Consider the following 19,648-nt stretch of genomic DNA (forward strand, 5'->3'; position numbering starts at 1 on the left):
ATGTTGCTAAAACTTTCGGCCCGACGAGAAATCTGTCGGTCTCGGACCGTCGGACCGACGTTAATTTCGCACACTGAGTAGAGGGCGCCCCCTCTACTGTTTATGCTTACATTGACATTTTGCATGGCATTTTGCATAGCCATCAACGACGACGGCTGTGTACGACTCGGAATACAGGGTATGATTTATCAGATCTCCAAATTTACAACTTCAACTATGATTTCTGCAAATTTCTCACCCAAACCTTATTGAGTTGCAGTAGTTTGCTCCCCCCCCGCGCCTCTATTTTGTCATCAGTGAGGGCGCACAAGGACATCACAATCAATAAACCATGTCATCTATGTCATAATTTGATTGACGATTCTCGTCTGGATGAGGTGTCAAGAAACGAAAAGTTGTCGTTCGAAGGTGTACCCATGGGATCATGAGATAATCAGACAGGCCTATGTATGTCGAGAAAATCGAGAAATGTAACTGTTTGAACGACGTGATGGGATACTGTTTCACAAATGTCAAGAAAATTTTATATTTTTTTGTCATTATCGTCTCTCCTTTCTTAATGGATGAAAATGTACATATGTATATTTTGTGACATTTTATTCATCTTCGCACTGTTTGAAAATAAATATTCAGATTATCGAAAACTGCAAAATTAATGGGATCAATAGTCCACAGTGTGTTTACAACATGACACAAATCAACTTGCATTGGGGCACGTATGTGGTGCCAGTCTTTCTCATGATCAAAGTTTTACCGGTGAACATGCACTGTAGCGCCTCAATACAGATGATAACCTTTGAACACGTATTCACTTATATTTTAATTAATGTGTTAATAATAAGTCATTTAATAATTCTTACTCAACTATTCAGTCACCAGATTGAACATTTCAATCACTGACTTTATTCATCTATTTACCAACATTTCCAAAACATTTTAGTACGTGTAATTAATCCATACAACACAATGAATACAGCTATGTTTGTAAAATGATAAAGTCTAGAAACGCTGTTGCGTTGACCTATCTTTGAGACCTCAACATTCAATAAAGTGAATAAACTCTTTGTAAATTTACGTTCATGACCAGCAAAAGTTCACCGATCCAGTTTACACAATAGAGGATGGTTAACATTGAAGGTGTGCATTTGTTCAACTTACAACGTACAACGATACAATAGGGCTGATCTGGTGAAACAGAAAACAAGTCATTTGATTTAGATCTGAAGTCTGGGATGTTATTCCGACCATGTCATCACAGGTCAGGTATTATCTAAATTCACTTACAAGCCATCGTCTCCAGTATTGTTAAAAAGTATACAAGCCGTGAACTGAAACACCATGTCGTTTGATCAATTAAAATGACAACCACGATGTTAACACTTCTCTTTAACATATGGAATGAGTTGGCTATATACAACAGCCTGAATTATATCTTGAACAAAACAGAAAAAAGACATACAGTTGCTAGCTAATCTGCCCAGCTTCATTTCTCGTATCTGTGGTCCATTCATCTTTGCATAATCTGACTTACGGGGGCGCTGTCCATCTCGATCGATTGCACCGGAACGTACCTGACTGGGTGTTCATCTCCCGTCTCCCATATCACAGGCGATGCGAGCAAAATTGAACAGGTGCCGGTTATGCATACGACTACAAAGATCAATAAAAATATCCTGTCTATCACCATGGCAACAAACTTCCAGTCATCACTGAACTGTAGAAGAAAATAATATAAATAATATTATATCGAATGTATGATATTTAGATGTGCTTCAAATGAATGAAAAATTAAAAATATTTCTTTTGTGCAAGACGTTTCACAGAGATTTTAATGGACGAGGTTGCACGAACCATCTCAACAACAATAGCAACAGGTTATATTCTGAGGTGAAAGTGAAAACTAAGGCACGGATTTGTTCATTTCATGTGACATTTCACGCCCGCGTTGACGTCTGCACGTCACATGATAAATTGGCATGTATATTTTAAAATTGGATATTGTGGTGCATGGGATTGTAATTTGAAGTCACAGGCGACAATTGTGGGAGAGAAATAGCGAAATGTCACAAACAAGCAAACACAGCTAAGACAGTGACCTTCTCCATTCTACAGTTAGTGTTCTTATGTTGCTACGGTTTGTGAGCATTGGTGAAGGAATCGGTAAAGGATTTTTGCTGTCCGACCCCGACATAATTTTTATAGTAAAACTTAGGGGTTTAGTATAAAGTGGGTTGGAGGACAGTGACAGTGATCTTCTTTAAAAAATGATAGAAACTTATGGGTATAAGGAATTGAAGCATAGAAACTAAAGAAACGCGGCGTGCGGAGATCATGCTGAGTAACTAGGTGACGAGAGAGAGAGACACCCAGGTATAGTGGAGAATCCCGGTACAAGGTTACGGAGACAGACTTGACATTTAAAGACAGACAGACGAAGAGAATATGGTTGAGCTGATTAGCAAGCATAAGGCTATAAGTACAACGCTCATCGGAAGATGGTGAGAGAAGTCGGGATGATACGCGGATACTCAAAGAGTGCAAAGGCGGGCAGAAGATTGAGCAAGCTTGAACAAGACAAGCGGAACTAATTTGTTCAGCGTTTTACGAATTGAGATGTTCTCACCTCGTCATCCTCATCTTCCTGTTTTAAATGATCAACGATGTAAGTAATGTTGTCAAGTGCCCCTCGCAGTTCTTCAGGAATGTTGCTTTGTTCAGATTCCTTCTTCTCTTCCAGTTCTTCTTTCACCCGCCTTTCCCGCCACTCAATCTCTTCGCGCAGGGAGGGCGGCATTTGCTCCTTGAGCTTACTGGCCAGCAGCAAGGGAATGGGCGTGTAGCCCACATCGCCGATGGACTCGGATTTCAGAGTGTCATTGTTGTATCGGGAGGTTTTCACGCACTTCGACCTGGACCTTTTGAATAGGTCCTTCAGTCGCCCCTTGGGTCTCCTAGGTTCGTAACCTGGCCGCTGCATGTACAGAAGCCCGGGCAGTATCTCGAGAAAGACGTTCCTCACCCACCTAGGCATGGTGTGGGTTGACGCGGTGCGGTGGTGGATGTTCAGGACTATGACAGTGATGACGATAGAGAGGCTGACCAACACCATAGTGAAGAGGAGGTACTTGCCGATGAGGGGGATCGTCTTCGAGGTGGGCGGGATGATTTCAGAAATTAGGAGGAGGAACACGATCAACGCTAGCAGGACGGAGATGCAGAGGGTGATCTTCTCACCGCAGTCTGACGGAATGTAGAATACGAACACCGTCAAAACTGAAATCAGAAGGCAGGGCAAAACAAGGGTCACGATGTAGAAAAGAGGCTTTCTGTGCAACACAAGTGTGAACGTCAAATCAACATAGATCTCCTTGCAGCACGGGTACTTGATGGCATTCCGTTCCACCGGCGACTCTACGATCTCCCACTCTCCGTTCTCCCAGTAGTCCTCTTGCTCGATGACGGCCGACATCGCCGCCAGGTCCACGTGATCGCCGTCGTGGGACCACGAACCGAACTTCATTTTGCAGTGCTGCTCGTCGAAGGGGAAGTAGGAAACATCGATCTGGCATGAACTCTTGTAGATGGCCGGCGGGACCCAGTACACCGTCCCGTCGTATGACACCAACGCCATTGTCATCATTGTTACTTCGTAGGGTCCATCAGCGCTGTGCGAAAGAAGAGAAAAAGTAAATACAAAACGTAACGTGTAAATACGTCTGGTATCTGTGTTACAACATGTGGTATCCAGGCCTGATGTGGTATCCATCGACCCAAAATTCTCGTCGATCGTGTGATAGATAGCACAGAGATGACAAGAACGACTAAACAAAAGAATGTTACATTTTCTGACGTTGGTGAGGCTGTTTATTAGAGCGCCATGATTCCTTCCACAGTGACGAAATAAGAGATATAAGAGTTTGAAATCACTGTATGGCTACCATAAATCAAATAAACGCCCTGTAATTAACTGTATTTGAGCTTAACCTATATACTTGTAGTCTTCATAGAAAAAATCTACAACACGATTGGAACTAATTTGGGATAATTGAATTTTCATATTTTGCAAATTTCTGAAAAGTGCCATGTAGCTGAATTTTGCAATATCGCAAATTACTCATGAAAACAAGAGTATGATAAAAAAAAGAAAAGCAGATGAGATAACAGTTGTAAATTAAATCGACATTACTTCAGCACCCAATTATCCCAAATTAGTTCCAATCGTGTTCTATGTCGTCAACTGAAATAGCTTACTTATTGTATAATACGATATCAGGCATCCAAAGCATGCTTGCAGGCACATGGAGCACCTTCAGACCGCCATACTCATCTGGTTTCCATCGCAACTGATAGTCCCGCCATCTCTAGTAAGAAATATAGTTCATCTCACTATTGGATAAACGTAAGTATGAGTATCGACCCCATTGATACGTCAGTCCCAAGTACAATGAAGATAGGGCTGCCCCCATAGCATGCCGTGTAGTGCGCAAAATGCAAATATAACCATGCAGTGATGAATGCAAATTATGCTTCTTGAATATTCTGTTATCAAACTTGATGCGAAATATTACATACATGAGTACAGGGTTTTTCTGATAACTCACATCTCTATTGCCCATGCCCCATTGAATGTTTGACTTCACACCGGAGGTATAGCTGTACAGTAAGTACGAAAAGATTGAAACAACTTTATAAAATATTCATTTACCTGTTTCACCCACATACTTGCTGTCATGATTTGATTTTTCTCGTCCTGCAGAAAATATCAGCGAAAAATGAAAATATATATAATCTTAGCCTGGAAAACAAATAAAATCCGCTTTTCTAATTTCTTAATGACCATGCTGCGCCCTGAAAACTCGTAACGATCACACTGTACTCAAAACGATGTAGAAATACACAATTGTAGACATTCAGTTATACATTGGAGCGTTTGAATATATGATTTGTTCGCGCTATAATTTCAAGTTGTGATTCAGGATACAGTGGGAGAGATCGGTGGGAACAGAGAGAGAGAGAGAGAGAGAGAGAGAGAGAGAGAGAGAGAGAGAGAGGTTCGAAAGCAAGTGTGATTGGGATAGATGTAGCACTACTCTAGATCTCAGAGATAATAAGAAAGAAGAAAGAGACGATGGGCAGATGACATAATCAGACAATCACTCTTTTATATGCAGTGTTTCATTCACGCATTTTCTTGAGGCTGATGGATCATACTGATAAGCACATCTCTGTGCTCTGAGTTGTACATACTACTTTTTCTATCTATTGTAGATTGTTGACTGTGATGGCTGTGATCATTCACGGTCGACTTTGTACAGACGTTCAGAAAACAATCGTGTATTCAAGAAGTGAGAAACTGAGCGTTGTATCATATTGCTTGACCTCTGACCCGGCGAGGGGTTCCCCAGATAGGTAAAATTACAAGTTGACTCGCACGCCGCACACTGATGGCTTTCCAGGATGTAGACATGGTATAAGCCGGGGCGCTTCATTCATCGTCTATAAGATGGCTCCAAGGAATCATGTCAATTTAAAATAGATATCAATTTTATTAGTCAGGTCAACACGGGATACCGTGTGACCTTGCCAACCTGACATGTGATAGACAAGAGCGCCATAAATTCTGTTTTCAGCGGAAATGAACTATCTCGAAAATGATCGTTAGAGTAAATTGACCGTACACTCTCGGGAGGTGACTGTAGCTATTTTCTCCCTGCCCTGGCAATGTTGTCGAATCTAAGACACGAAGGGAGGTTTGCCATTTTGTTTCAAATTCAAATCAATTTCATTTCACAAGAAGACTACACAGGTCAATCAGGATTAAATGGTCCAATAATACCAAAAATCTAACTGCATTGATCATATGTGATGGATTTATTTGTCTCATAATTTCAATTTCAGTGGTACATGCCTGCGCATTGAACAGCATCTTTTAACAATGCAGCTCTGACAAGACGGCGGAACAGTTCCACATTTGGCTCAAAATATTGCGACCGAAATTTAAATTAAGGGATAAGCAGATATTTTTTTTCACAAATTCAAACTATGTTGACATAAAATGAACAAAAAAAAATAGAAAAGAATCTTAAGAAGGGGAAATCTATTTTTGCTTTGGAAAAGACAATCGTTCAAGGAAAATCAAATAACTCGGTGATGTGTTACGGATTATGCAAACTGCGTGCATGTCATCTATTCATGACTGATAATCTCCGACCATAAGACGAGCTATAAATCATCTTGTCACCAGCAAAATGAACTCTTTATTCTTTGAATTGGTCAATCAATCTAAAAACGAATCACTTCAGTCATTTAATGACCATGCCTTCGGGTATTATCAAACGAAAGGTGTTTACTCAGTTTTAAGATAACTCCGTCATTGGTTTACTGTTATGTGAAAATCAATAGGGCATTTAGAAATTAAAGCTATCGTCATCATGTTTGCGCGCGAAACTGCGATTTAACCTGTGCCATCTTTATCGCCTGCTAATTGATCGATTTGTTGACAAAAGTTCTCATTTAAAAAAAAAAAACAATTTGATGAAATATTTTCAAATTATGGTATCGACTAGTACAGAATGATCAATTTTGTTAATGCGGTATATCAAAAGACTCGCTGTGAAAGAAAGAATCCTTTGTTTTCTGGGAAATCAAAATTAACATTGTAGACAAATTTGTTAGACATTCTCAGCGTCGTAGGGATATTATATTACTGATGTAAAAAAGAGCGGCGATCTGTGTGATTTAATAACCTGCGAGACAACAGAAGATGGCGCGAATACGACAACATAATGTCGGACGATCGATCAAAGTGTTACTTGTCCTTAGAAATTAGCAATTATATCAGAACATGTGTTGAAACACATTTAACATTAGTTTGTGCCATATAGATGTCGACCTTTGACCCTGCCGTAGCAATGACAGAACGTTACTGATACCTCCATCGCGTGACGCACGAAAACTCAATTTAATTATCACACTTTTCGATCACTTTCTCTAATTTTGGACTATGAACAACTCAACTAATGCCCGGGTAAGATTTCTTTTCAGTCAACCAGACACAATATCTTTATCCAGAATGTTTGCCACAGATAATTTATGCATGGACGGTAAGTGAAGAAGATTAAGGCCAATCACGAGATTTGAATTTTTACGCCGTGCTACATCATGCCACGTGATATTATAATTGAGGTGGAAATTCTGCAAATGCAATCGCAACGTTCATAGATTATTCTTCATCTACTGATCTATGTAAATCAGGAAGGTATACAAGTAATAAGTGATGAACCTACTCGTCGGTAGTTTGGAAGAATTCAGGTTACTTGCACAGCCTATCTTCTCAGAGCGCTGTCATTAGACAATCAAATATGTATCAAACAGAGCGGGGAAAAAATACGCCATTTCGCAAAGTTAAGGAAATGTACTTGTATCAAAGAATCGTTTCAATTCCGTCGACTAGACTGCATTCGCGTTAAGCTTGAGGTGGCGTGTCACACAATCAACATCGCATATAAAAACAAGCGACTCGGTGGCCCCGCTGTGATCACATATTACAAGGAAAAACGGTAATGGAAAGTATCGGATTATATTTGGTGCTCAATAATTCGCAGTTTACGCTTGATATACAATATAATGACAGTAGTGTCAATAATTCAATGATAATATAATTCAACAAAAACTGAATAATTTTTAAAGACATCTGAAAAAGCTTTTCTTGACAAGTGTAATTTCACCAATAGATTTAGAAAATAAAGAATTAGAGAGGTTTACTTGCATATAATCACGCATACGTCTGAGGCCATTGTAGTGCCTACGCTATCCATTCTAGCGCGTGGGTTTCAATTTAGTTGTGCGTTTCCAATGATTTTGCACAAAGAAGCGTGCGAAATTCGATTAATATTCACATAAATTAATTTCTTTACGTGACGACCTCTCTCTAAACTTATACCACCCCTGCATGAAATTTGCCGATTCTTTAGTGGAGATATTACAAAGTTTAAGAAATCTCTTTCGAAGCGTCCGCTAAAAAGTCGAGTGAGACAGTAAAATATTGCGTTTATTTTGAGTAATCATAGCGAGTATATCACACGTGCTGGCGACTATTAAGTTACTATTTACGAACTCTTTCGCCTAACTGAAAAGCTCGATAAAATATTACATGTAATTATGACTACTCGTAGAAGTGTCATTTGACGTTTTGAATGTCCTGCCGTCACGTGACAAAGACGTTACGCGTATACTGATCGAACCTGAAACTAAACCTCCTTATTACGTGTAACTCAACCTCTCATTTTCAGAGAATCAAATCCTACGATACATTGTACTTCTACTCACCACCCCCTCCCTCACAGCGGAGGGATTCAACTTACCACGTCGATGAGTTGAGATATGGAGAGACCGAAATTAACCTTCAAAATGTCTGTGGGAGTTGGTACTGGCCTTATCATGTTGCTGTAATTTCCGATCAGCTTTGAAAATAACTTCTCTTCGTGTTCAGAGGCACCATAACCTGAGAGAGAGAGAGAGAGAGAGAGAGAGAGAGAGAGAGAGAGAGAGAGAGAGAGAGAGAGAGAGAGAGAGAGAGAGAGAGAGAGAGAGAGAGAGAGAGAGAGAGAGAGAGAGAGAGAGAGAGAGAGAGACAGACAGACAGACAGACAGAAAGACAGACAGAGTGTAGAGAGTTAGACATTTCAACATTGTTCTTTTCAAACTAAAGCAGCGTTGACGGCCTACTTTTTTATTTCTGACCCCCTCCATCATCAGAACGTCAGCGATAAAATACCACATGAATGTTAACACCGAAAGTAAAAAATACCATTTGCACAAACCATGTTAATCTCTGTTTGACTAAGCGAACCAACTTAAGATTTTTGCAGTAATGGAGTGACGTCATCTTCAGTGTACATAGAGATGTGATACCTGCATGACGGGATACGTTAGTAGTGTTGACCTCGGGTAATGGAAAGGGCTCCTTTATTACGACTACTCGCAGTTTTCATTCGAAACAGTGTAAGCTTAAAGGTGTACTCTCACCTGTTCCATTTTGCCACAGTTACCATGGAAAGAGAAACTCTAACCAATCACAGATTTTAAGCGGGATGCCGCTTTTTAAAAACAGCGCCCTCACACGGGCATTTTGAATTCCAAGGAACGCCCCTTTGACCATATATGGGCATATTTAGATTTACAGGTGACTGTATACCTTTAAAGACTCCTACTTCCAAACCCATGCGAATAGAGCCCCAGTGTACTGATTTGGTGGAGACCGCTTTTCACCCTTGGAAACAGTCATGATGTGTAAAAATTTTAATCAATTGTAGATAACTTGTCATTTTATAATGATAAATTAATCACTCTAAACTGCGAACTGTGCATTGACATGTTGTCAAAAATATTATCACTGAAAGTATAGCAATCCACCCTCCATACAGGCCGTGTTCACAATTATTGCACACTGCGTACAGAAGATTACGGTAACATGAATCAGTCGTTGTGTAGTACAAGTTAAATAAGAAAAATATCTTGATGTTGTCAGACTCACTAAAACAAAATAAAATTTCACACTCAAGGCAGTACGTGCTTCGAAATTGAAAGACCTAAACGTTTGCTCAAACTCTCCGTAGGGAACTTTAAACCATACCCTTTCAAACTTGAGAAAAAATTAAGGGTCAGCGCACAAAATTTGGTACTGGAGACACAAAATAACCCGATATTTTCCGACACTTGAAATTCAAAATGGCCGCCATACCTTTGTTAACGATATGGGGAAATAGACGGTGAAAAGTTTGACCAAAAGTTGAAGCCTTTATATTTCGAGGCAAGTAGTACCTTAATTCGTTGAGTAATTTGTGCAGTAGCAAAATTGTTTGCCGGCAGTTTTCTTTCAACAACGTTAATTTTTTTATTTTTCGGACAATTGAACGTTATTTCGATCGGATATAATACTTTTATAATTTAAGCGTGACAAGTTGCTTTCAATAACTTTTTGCATGAATTATTTTTATTTAATTTTCTTGTGATTCAATAAATTGAGACATTTATATGGCATTGTCAAGCGTGCCATTAGAGCATGCGCGTAAAGTAATTTGCATTTTTGCGTGGCTTTTGTGTGCATGTCTTACTTCCAGAATGGCATATTTATGATTATATCGCCCGCAATTCGTGCCTGTTCGTGTAAATCAGTTTGAAGGACTTGACTTGTACGCGTGTTAGTGAAAGAGGGTGTTCTTCAGTCATTCGTTTTATTTTTACAGCAAATTTTATAATAAAATCACAGTGTCTCAACGCATTTCTATCATTCAGTTTCGGCGTGTGTGCATGTGTGATTCGATAGAAAGGAACGAACTCAGTACACCGAATCGATCGACGTATCCGGTGCTGGGATTCCATTAAGTGTTTGACTAGAGCAATGCAATTGCTATGTCCATTTGCAATGATTGTGGATGGGATTTCCACTCACTCAATAGGCTACGCGTAAATTAGGCCACGACAGCCAGCGACTGTTGTTTTGCATGCTGTCTTCAATACATCCACTCGTTGTTTTGTTTCCGTATATGGGAACTTAGTAATTGCATGTACTGAGAACTTGACAATAGATACATGAATATGTTACGTAGAAGCGGTGACCATCATTTAGGAGCGTTTCAACTGTGAACAAAAATTTCAACCTTGATTCAAGCATTATCCTGTAAGCTTATACTTTAAAGATGAATTTCACAACTTCAGTTGTACAGAAAAATGTTTGTATCTCTCTGTTTACCTGCTCGTCTCTTTGTCTGTCTGCCTACTTACCTACCCACCCACCCACCCACCATCATCCATTAATCCATCCATCCATCCATCCATCCATCCATCCATCCATCCATCCATCCATCATCGCCTACCTACCTACCTACCTACCTACCTACCTACCTACAACCTACCTACCTATCTATCTATCTATCTATCTATCTATCTATCTATCTATCTATCTATCTATCTATCTATCTATCTATCTATCTATCTATCTATCTATCTATCTATCTATCTATCTATCTATCTATCTATCTATCTATCTATCTATCTATCTATCTATCTATCTATCTATCTATCTATCTATCTATCTATCTATCTATCTATCTATCTATCTATCTGTCTGTCTGTCTGTCTGTCTGTCTGTCTGTCGCGTTTCCATCCGAAATAAGTGCTTAACACTAATTTCAATTGTTTGGCAGTTTCCAGACGTGGTTTATATGAGGTGGGCTCACCACTGTCTCACATATACTCAATTTAATTGGCAAGGAAAAGTAATCCGTTGACTTTATATATTAAATGTAATAGATTTCTGCTATTGCAGGGTCGTGGCAACTAAATTGAAATACCGATTACTTGAAAGGGTGTCTGGGGCTTTTACCGAAGAGACCACCTCTGAGAAGAGACGAGATTCTAAAATTGATGAATCCTCGCTGACAAGGACGGATGAGCTCATCTTCGCGCTAACCGACTCCATCGGCTCACTTTTGTTAATTGAATTCGCCGAACACTTTCAATCACGCCGAGTTATTTGCGACCTCATCAAGAAAAGGCGGTTCACGGGGAGGTCAAACAAACTGCCCTGATGTCATCGTTTATATATCTGGTCCCGCGTGAGGGTTCTTAGATGAGGCACGAGTTTACACTTTCAAGAATAATGTAGTACAGCGTATTGGTTCTCTGAAAGTAAGAGCGTTGATATCCTGACCGCTTTAATTCGACATGATGGGGTTCGTTTGCCTAACAGTGCAGACGACAATGATAAATGTGTAGCGTGTTTTGTGGAGGGAACTTTTGCTATGAAATATGCAGCTAGATTCACGTAAATGATTCTACGGTGTCGCGGTTCATTTTAAGCGAACAAGCACAATTAACGACAGGGGGTGGGGAAGAGAAAATAATTCGTCAATTTTTTTCGCAACCCCTCAACAACGTTACCCAATTTTTTTAACGCTCTCTCCGTTGCTGAGAAAGTTTTAGACACCCTTAAACCAAATATTAAAACGTATGACATACTGGAAATCTACTGGCATGATGTGATATTGTATATCTATCTGTCTATGTACAATATACATACATACACATATATGATTGAAAGCGCATTTCTGTAAAAGAAATTCGATCTTTGAATTTCACCAAAAAGTGTCATAAATAATAAATAATTGTCTATGAGGCAAACTGTGAACAATTTTTCCCATAAAAACGTGCTCTATCTGTGCATTAGTGTATGTTTGACAATTGATGAAAAATTAATCCAGTAGAATATTGTGATTAAAAACTCTTAGGTGACTGTACAACAAATATAACATCGAAATTTCACCAAAATATCAAAAGTTGGAGTTACCCTCATGGTACTCTGAAATTTTAAAGGTCCCCCTTTGAACACACATTTTTCTTCTTTGTGACCCCCACTTTCTCTCCCGCCCCTTGCCGTTAATTGTGCTCATTCCCTGGGTTCTTTATGGTGTTTGAGAATCCTATCTTGGAATAAACGCCTAACACTCGATGCACAACTTCGTTCTAGACGAAGTGCACGCCACCCTTGTCACCGTGAGATGAAACAGCGAATGACACTGTCAACAGTATTATCAACACTCCCTGTTGACAGCTCACAGAATGTTCCTTTCGGTTAAAAAGGTGACACCGTAACCTTCTTATTGAATAGGTGACACCAGTGATCGTATTTGACCATGGCCATATATAGCCTTTCGAGATAAGTCTCAAACGCTACCACATACTGACATGAAAGCTTTGCCCATTTTCACAGGGATTTGTTAAGTGATTGTGCTATCTTAACTTCAAATGCCAGTAGTCTGAACGCATTGCTTATCACTTTCTTCTCAGACATCGTATCGGCTCGGGATCAACTATTAACTGGATTACGGGGTATCAGTACGAACGTATAGAAATTTATTTATATATTTGTTTTGATTTCACTTAAATTTTTCAAAAAGGGTTTCATTTTGAAAGAATGTTGAGTATGTATATTTTCCCCAAAGCACCAACAATTTACATTTCCAGTACTTTATTTACCTTCAAGTATCTAGTATTTCGAATGAGAACGTCGTATATATTTAGCGCTGCATATTTCATTATGATCGCCCAGTTGTCACACTTGATGCCCTGGGCATGGTACTTTTACCACAAACCGAATAATCATATTTAAATAAGCATATTTTTATTTGCAAAATGTCTCGTTCCTTTTCAAGCCTAAATGTGTGTATTGATCATATTTTATTGTTTACAAATGAATTCTAGTCCGGACTTGAATACAATTTTCAACAATAACAATGGAGATTATACTCATATAGGTTGTGTTGATATGCTAAATACTTGGCATCAAATTACAGTTTAGGGATTCAAGGGAAACCACAAAACGAATATTCAGAAAAAATAGCCAAAAGATACAGCTTATGGAGCTTTAAGTTTTGTCAACAATAATATTCCTGCATTCCTATAACCTGCAGCGTGTCTACAGTAGGGTAGTGCACTCAATTTGTTCACCTTCAGGAAGGTGGGTACTTGGTTGGCTGAAATAATCTGCACACGTCATTTTAATATATGTTGAATGTTTAGTTTTATAGAGAAAAATTCTCAGGTTTGAATGGTGAATGGTCTTACAACGTACATTGCTCCGTGACGTCACTGTTCTTGCTCCGTGGCAAACCTACTATATACAGTTTGCTTTACCGAATGCGTCACAGTTCAAACATTCGATAGACTTGTCCCATGTTTGCGGACCTATTAATAAAACTTAGTGGCATAAATAAACTTGCAAGATAAATTTAAAGATGAATTGAATAAACTGAAAGGAGTGAATTTCAGCAATCTTTCAGTATCAGTTTATCAATGCGCTGATAATGGAAAGATTTCGCACTTCAGTGAAGTGATCAGTAAAACGGCTCGGAGAGTTTCCGATTCCCGCCATCTGCCGAGTACTTTTGGACGAATGAAAACAGGAGCTCACACAGTGATAAAAAAATGATGAACGTGTGAAGAAGAGGTTTAAAAAACTTATTCAGTCGAAGATTTTTATGGAAACAGATACCCGAGCTCTGTGGGCAGTCCTGGCGTTCAAATGCGTGTGTCATTGCCTCTGTGTGGTTGCATGGTCATGTGACCAAAGGCTAGTGTTTAAAAATTAATATAAAGTAATGTAATCTAAACCTGCAGAAACAATTAACTTTGAAGGGTGACGTTTCAATTCGTGTGTGTTAATGTTTCTTGTAGTTACCCGATAGGCAAATGCAATTTAAGTACACAAACCTTGGCCGATAGATAGGACCGTGACAGGCAGAATCAATCCACAGTTAGTCAATAACGGCGATAAAAATTCTTTCGATTTCAAATGTGGCATGCCCATGCCATGTAACGCTATAGACGTAGAACGGACTCACTATCAATGTCATATTAGAGAGAAAGACCAAGCTCATATGCGTCCGACCGGTTCACTGGCGTCAGTCATTTGTTTTTCGAAGCCATGTGTGAGCCATCAGCAACGAGAACAACGAACAAATAAAAGTGACGTTTCTCGAGAGAATTAGGGATGAGAAATTGCCCCGCGACGTGTTTTTGTGACATAGTCCAAATAAATGAGCTAACAAATATCACGAAATTAAAGTAACGTGCTTGCAAAATTTACATCACGTATTGGGCAGTTTCAGTGGTAAAGCTTGATAAACTTGCAAATTCCAAAGCATTGGGATTTTCTAAAGGGTCCGCTTGAAAAGGAAATGAAATATAGTAGGTAAATCTACGTTTTTTTCGAGAAAATAATAAACACAATAAATTGTCTTATGTCAGGTAAGGTTTATTACAACTCGAGAGCAACTCTAGCTGATAATCCACTCCACTGTACACAACTTAAACGACATGTAAACGCAACTTTTAATTTATTTGGTATAATCAATATCACCATTTGAAATGTTATTTAGTCAATCGAGTTATCAGCACCATGTACGCTATCATCACGAGCCCGAAGAAGAGGAAAAAATGATAAAAGCGCCATTAAGTCGATGAATAAGAGAAAATTTAACAGTCCCGTTTCCTTCAATCGTTTTTAAGCCCAGTGCAAAGACTCGCGAGGCGTAAAAGTCGTGATCTCGTGATATTGCGATTCTCTCCGATTTACACTGAAGAAAATAGACAGAGCGATAAGTAGGACAAACAGAAGGCCTTTCTCAAAGTTTTTCCGTTTTTACTGGCGTAATAAACATTCTTAATTTATCTAACTTTCTAGAGTGCGGTCCAATTTTTAGGTTTTGTAATACTTGAACATTTATCAGCATTTGTAATTAAAAGGGTGCGCCGAATACTAATATGCTGACGACGGCGTTGCTTTGAATCAATGGAAAGGGATTACCAATTCCCTGTAGTGCAAACCCCACTGGAATCGCTTGCCATGTTCTAGAACGCGATTTCTGTCTCCGAGCCAAATATAATGCGATCATCCTACTCAGCCAGTAAGGTAAATTGAGAAACGATGTCAAAAGTAGGTTTTATCTCTTTAATCTATCATGTATAATTCTTTTACCAAAATTCTCTCCAATCTCTCCAATTTACGTCAAGATTGAATTCTACAAAGGAGAGCTTACCTGCAATGAGAAGAGATAGGACAACACACTCGAGAAAAACATCGGCATTGCCCGTATTTCCTCGCTGAGGCATCATAAATGGAACGACGACACACCGGAGAGAATCCAAATCCTCGAATAATTCTTCCGACTGAAATCTGGAGTGACTTCAGTATGGAGGGATGGAGGTGATTAGCAACTGAAAAAGCGACAGAGGGCAACGGTGCGAGACACCCTGAGTCAAGCAGGGGGGTGATGATTGTGTTATAACCCGCGTTGCGTATATGCGAAACGCCTCTTGCAGACTAGGAATTATGAGGTTCTATTCCTGTCACGGTATCCAGTTCATCTTTGCGTCAATATGAAAGTAAACGCCACGTACAGCTTGCCCGAGGAGTTCTATTTATCGCGATGTCACCCTTTCGCTGATTGCACGGCTGCGTTTACGAGCTTCATAAATCTGGTACGCGGTGTGATTTGTATGAGGACCGGCTTCACTGTCGACCGCTATTGTGACGGTGACGCGCGAAGTGTTATCGTCTTTCAAGGGGTTGGAATAACTGCGCATGCCTCTGTCACACATACGAGTAAAATGATGTTGAATGAAAGTTGCGATTGACAGACAACCAGCTGATTGTCTGTTATCGCAGTGCCGAGTAACTGAAATCATTGTAAGTCTTTACTTTCTTCAAAAGTAATCGTATTATATAAACACTTTTGTGTTTGCATACTTCCAATACGGTACCATACAGAAATACAAAGTATTCGGCTTGTGCACATTGCCTGTACATCGTTCGACGGTATTGGTATATCATATCTTAAAATGGAATTTCTCGCTCAAATATTCATGTTATCAATAAATGCACGTCGTACACGGAACGTTTGGACAAACAACAAAATATGCAGTCAAAACACAGGATAAAAGAATTTAAAATTCTGTTGTAATTTATAATTATTGGGCTTCAATACAGGTTTGTACGTCATCATAAATTCTGTGTAAGGTTATTTGTGTTCGGTCTGATTGATTATGAGAGAAGTTCTTCTCACTGTCCATCTACTATGGGAGGAAGAATGAACGTTTCAGAACCATACTTTATTGAATGATTGATTAAAATGAGGCGACCGAATATGTATATTAAGTAAACCTAAGGCGTCTTCTTCATAGCAATCCGGTCGTGTTACTTCACCATTCTTCCTATACTGACCTATTCCTCGGCAGTGAACACACGATCAATAAGTTGATAAAGTTTGGACAACTTATTTTGACGAAGTCTGTTGATCGCGTCAATAACACACTCCAGACTTATTGGGAGAGTGAATTCACTGGTTGTAGTGCGTCACGCGTCAGCACCTTGTTGTTTACATCCTAGGTTTACGTTGCCTGCTCAGTCCGGCCCTGGGTCTCAACTTAGAATGGAAATCCGTCGCTCGAGGGCGTCCCTTCACCTCTTTTTTATGGGTTGTTTTCGAAACGAAAAAATAAAGCAAAAGTCGCATGTATGTAACAATTACAATATATTTGGAATAAAAAAAAATCTATGCAAAATTTCTATGCAACGGTGCCCAAATGCTTGTAAGTGCGTCCCTTCTGTAAAGGAATGTTGAGGGCGCTGTTTGTAACTCCACGAGACAGTCTGCCCACAAGTTTGAGTGTAGTACTCAAACCTCAGAGCCTTCTCGAACGGTTTGAGCTTCAACCCATTCTAATTACATTCAAACTCATTGTTTTATTAAAACAAGGTAAAAATAGGCACATTATCAATATTTGAGCTCGTGGCACGATATGTTTATACCCTTCACAAAGGTTATGATAACTTTTTGATAATAAATGAAGCCCCCCTAACAGCGAACTTTGCCATTTTAAGAAACCATGAGCACACAGTCTCCAAAGGTTAGCTATAGTGTACGGCCTATGTGCTCAAATTAGCGACATAAAACAAATAAATGCTCTGTATATGGAAAATTTCATATTTGTCAAATTTGTCATTTTATTTTTAATGATACAGTGACGACGATCTGTCATAAATCAGCGGCCATAATCAAATTTTTACGGGTTTCATTGCATCTCCTTTTGAGAAAACTGGCGGGAAAATAAATTTTCATACTTAAATGTACGTCAGTACATCATTCACTCCCGTTGAGAACTGTCTCGTGGTTGAAGAGGGAAGTGTAACAAATCGATAACGTTAGTTAGCCTAATCAGCTAGCGTGCTATCCCCCCGGTTAGCTGAATTAGATGAAGATTATCTTTCATGGTGAAATAAGGGATTGCCTTTTTAAAGTTACACTGAGTAGGTTACATGACCAGCCGAATATGGGGATTAAGTTTATCAGGAACAATAACAACACCAAATTCCTCTTTACGTTTCTTATCAGACTTGTCCATTTCGTTTACAAGGGATTAATAAGACAAGCAGATAGAGAAGCAGAGAAAAATATTGGTGTAGCAATTTGAATGGAGGTCGTGGTGTGGTTACAGAATGCCTCGTCGGCGTATTTCAACAGACGACCATAGACCTTATGACAGATTTTGCTATCTTTTGATGATACTTTGATGGTTGAAACTTGCGCGGAATCGTTTGAACCGTTCTGTTTTGCGAATTGCAATTTAACACAAATAATGTAATATAGTTTATCTTTGATTTTCTTTCAAATTTACTTGATGACCCGTGATTCTTATTCTTTATTATGAAAGAAAATAAATCTAATTTTTTTATTGACTGAGTATAAGCAAATGTTGACTTAATTTTCGGAGTGCGTACATGTATTTCCTAAAGTGGAACAAAGTCATGGTTTTCGCTGTTATTTGTGTGTGTTTGTGTGTGTGTGTTTCTGTCTGAGTCAACCATGATTTCACATCCTTTCATAGGCATTTCGCTCATGGGCATGTATTCCGTGGTAAAGACCGCCATCATTTGTTTATCTGTTGTCTCTAGGCGAGGTTGAAGGTTTATTTTCGGTGTTCTTGTCTCAAAAACAAAATGAAGTAATTGTTGATGATTGTTTTTCCACTATTTTTGATTTTTATTCCAATGCCAAGTCTTGTTCTACTCAAAAAACATCTACATGCCACATTTCTCTAAAATTTCGATGCGGGTGGGGGGGGGGCTGGCGCTCTTCCCCCGCGGCCTTTGCGGGGGGGGGGCTTGCGCTCTTCCCCCGTCGGCCTTTCGCATTCACGTTCTGTACTTAAACATACTCCCCCTGTCAGACATCTTAGTGAAACCCTGCACGTGTAAAAGTGCAATGTCATTGTTTACATTCGAATTTAGTGCAGACTAGAATTCACTTCTCAACAAGAACAATGCAGGTTATGCTGAGGTGACAAACTGAAAACTGTGTATCTCAATATGCTTTGGGGGAGAAGAACAAATGTTGACTTAATTTTCGAGTGCGTACATGTATTTCCTAAGTGGGACAAAGTCATGGTTTTCGCTGTTATTTGTGTGTGTTTGTGTGTGTGCGTGTGTGTTTCTGTCTGAGTCAACCATGATTTCAAATCCTTTCATAGGCATTTCGCTCATGGGCATGTATTCCGTCGTGGTAAAGACCGCCATCATATGTTTATCTGTTGTCTCTAGGCGAGGTTGAAGGTTTATTTTCGGTGTTCTTGTCTCAAAAACAAAATGAAGTAATTGTTGATGATTGTTTTTTCCACTATTTTTGATTTTTATTCCAATGCCAAGTCTTGTTCTACTCAAAAACATCTACATGCCACATTTCTCTAAAATTTCGATGCGGGGGGGGGGGGCTTGCGCTCTTCCCCCGTCGGCCTTTGCGGGGGGGGGGGGCTTGCGCTCTTCCCCCGTCGGCCTTTCGCATTCACGTTCTGTACTTAAACATACTCCCCCTGTCAGACATCTTAGTGAAACCCTGCACGTGTAAAAGTGCAATGTCATTGTTTACATTCGAATTTAGTGCAGACTAGAATTCACTTCTCAACAAGAACAATGCAGGTTATACGTGCTGAGGTGACAAACTGAAAACTGTGTATCTCAATATGCTTTGGGGAGAAGAACAAGAAACTAAAGCTTGCATACAAGACCAAATAGTGGAAAAATCATCAAAAG

At 39.4% G+C, this 19,648-nt stretch overlaps 1 protein-coding gene across 1 annotated transcript; it reads right to left on the minus strand.

Annotated features, from left to right (window-relative positions):
- Window positions 1-588: 588 nt before the first annotated feature.
- Window positions 589-16,113, minus strand: LOC139144978 (neuronal acetylcholine receptor subunit alpha-3-like). The gene is made up of 6 exons (XM_070715859.1): window positions 15,600-16,113; window positions 8,364-8,503; window positions 4,706-4,750; window positions 4,252-4,361; window positions 2,624-3,665; window positions 589-1,714 (listed from the first exon to the last, which is right to left on the minus strand). The coding sequence occupies exons 1-6, from the start codon at window positions 15,673-15,675 to the stop codon at window positions 1,508-1,510; spliced, it is 1,620 nt and encodes a 539-aa protein (XP_070571960.1). The 5' UTR covers window positions 15,676-16,113; the 3' UTR covers window positions 589-1,507.
- Between the last annotated feature and the right edge of the window lie 3,535 nt (window positions 16,114-19,648).

The sequence above is a fragment of the Ptychodera flava genome, chromosome 12, assembly GCF_041260155.1.
Source record: "Ptychodera flava strain L36383 chromosome 12, AS_Pfla_20210202, whole genome shotgun sequence".
Taxonomy (NCBI): domain Eukaryota; kingdom Metazoa; phylum Hemichordata; class Enteropneusta; family Ptychoderidae; genus Ptychodera; species Ptychodera flava.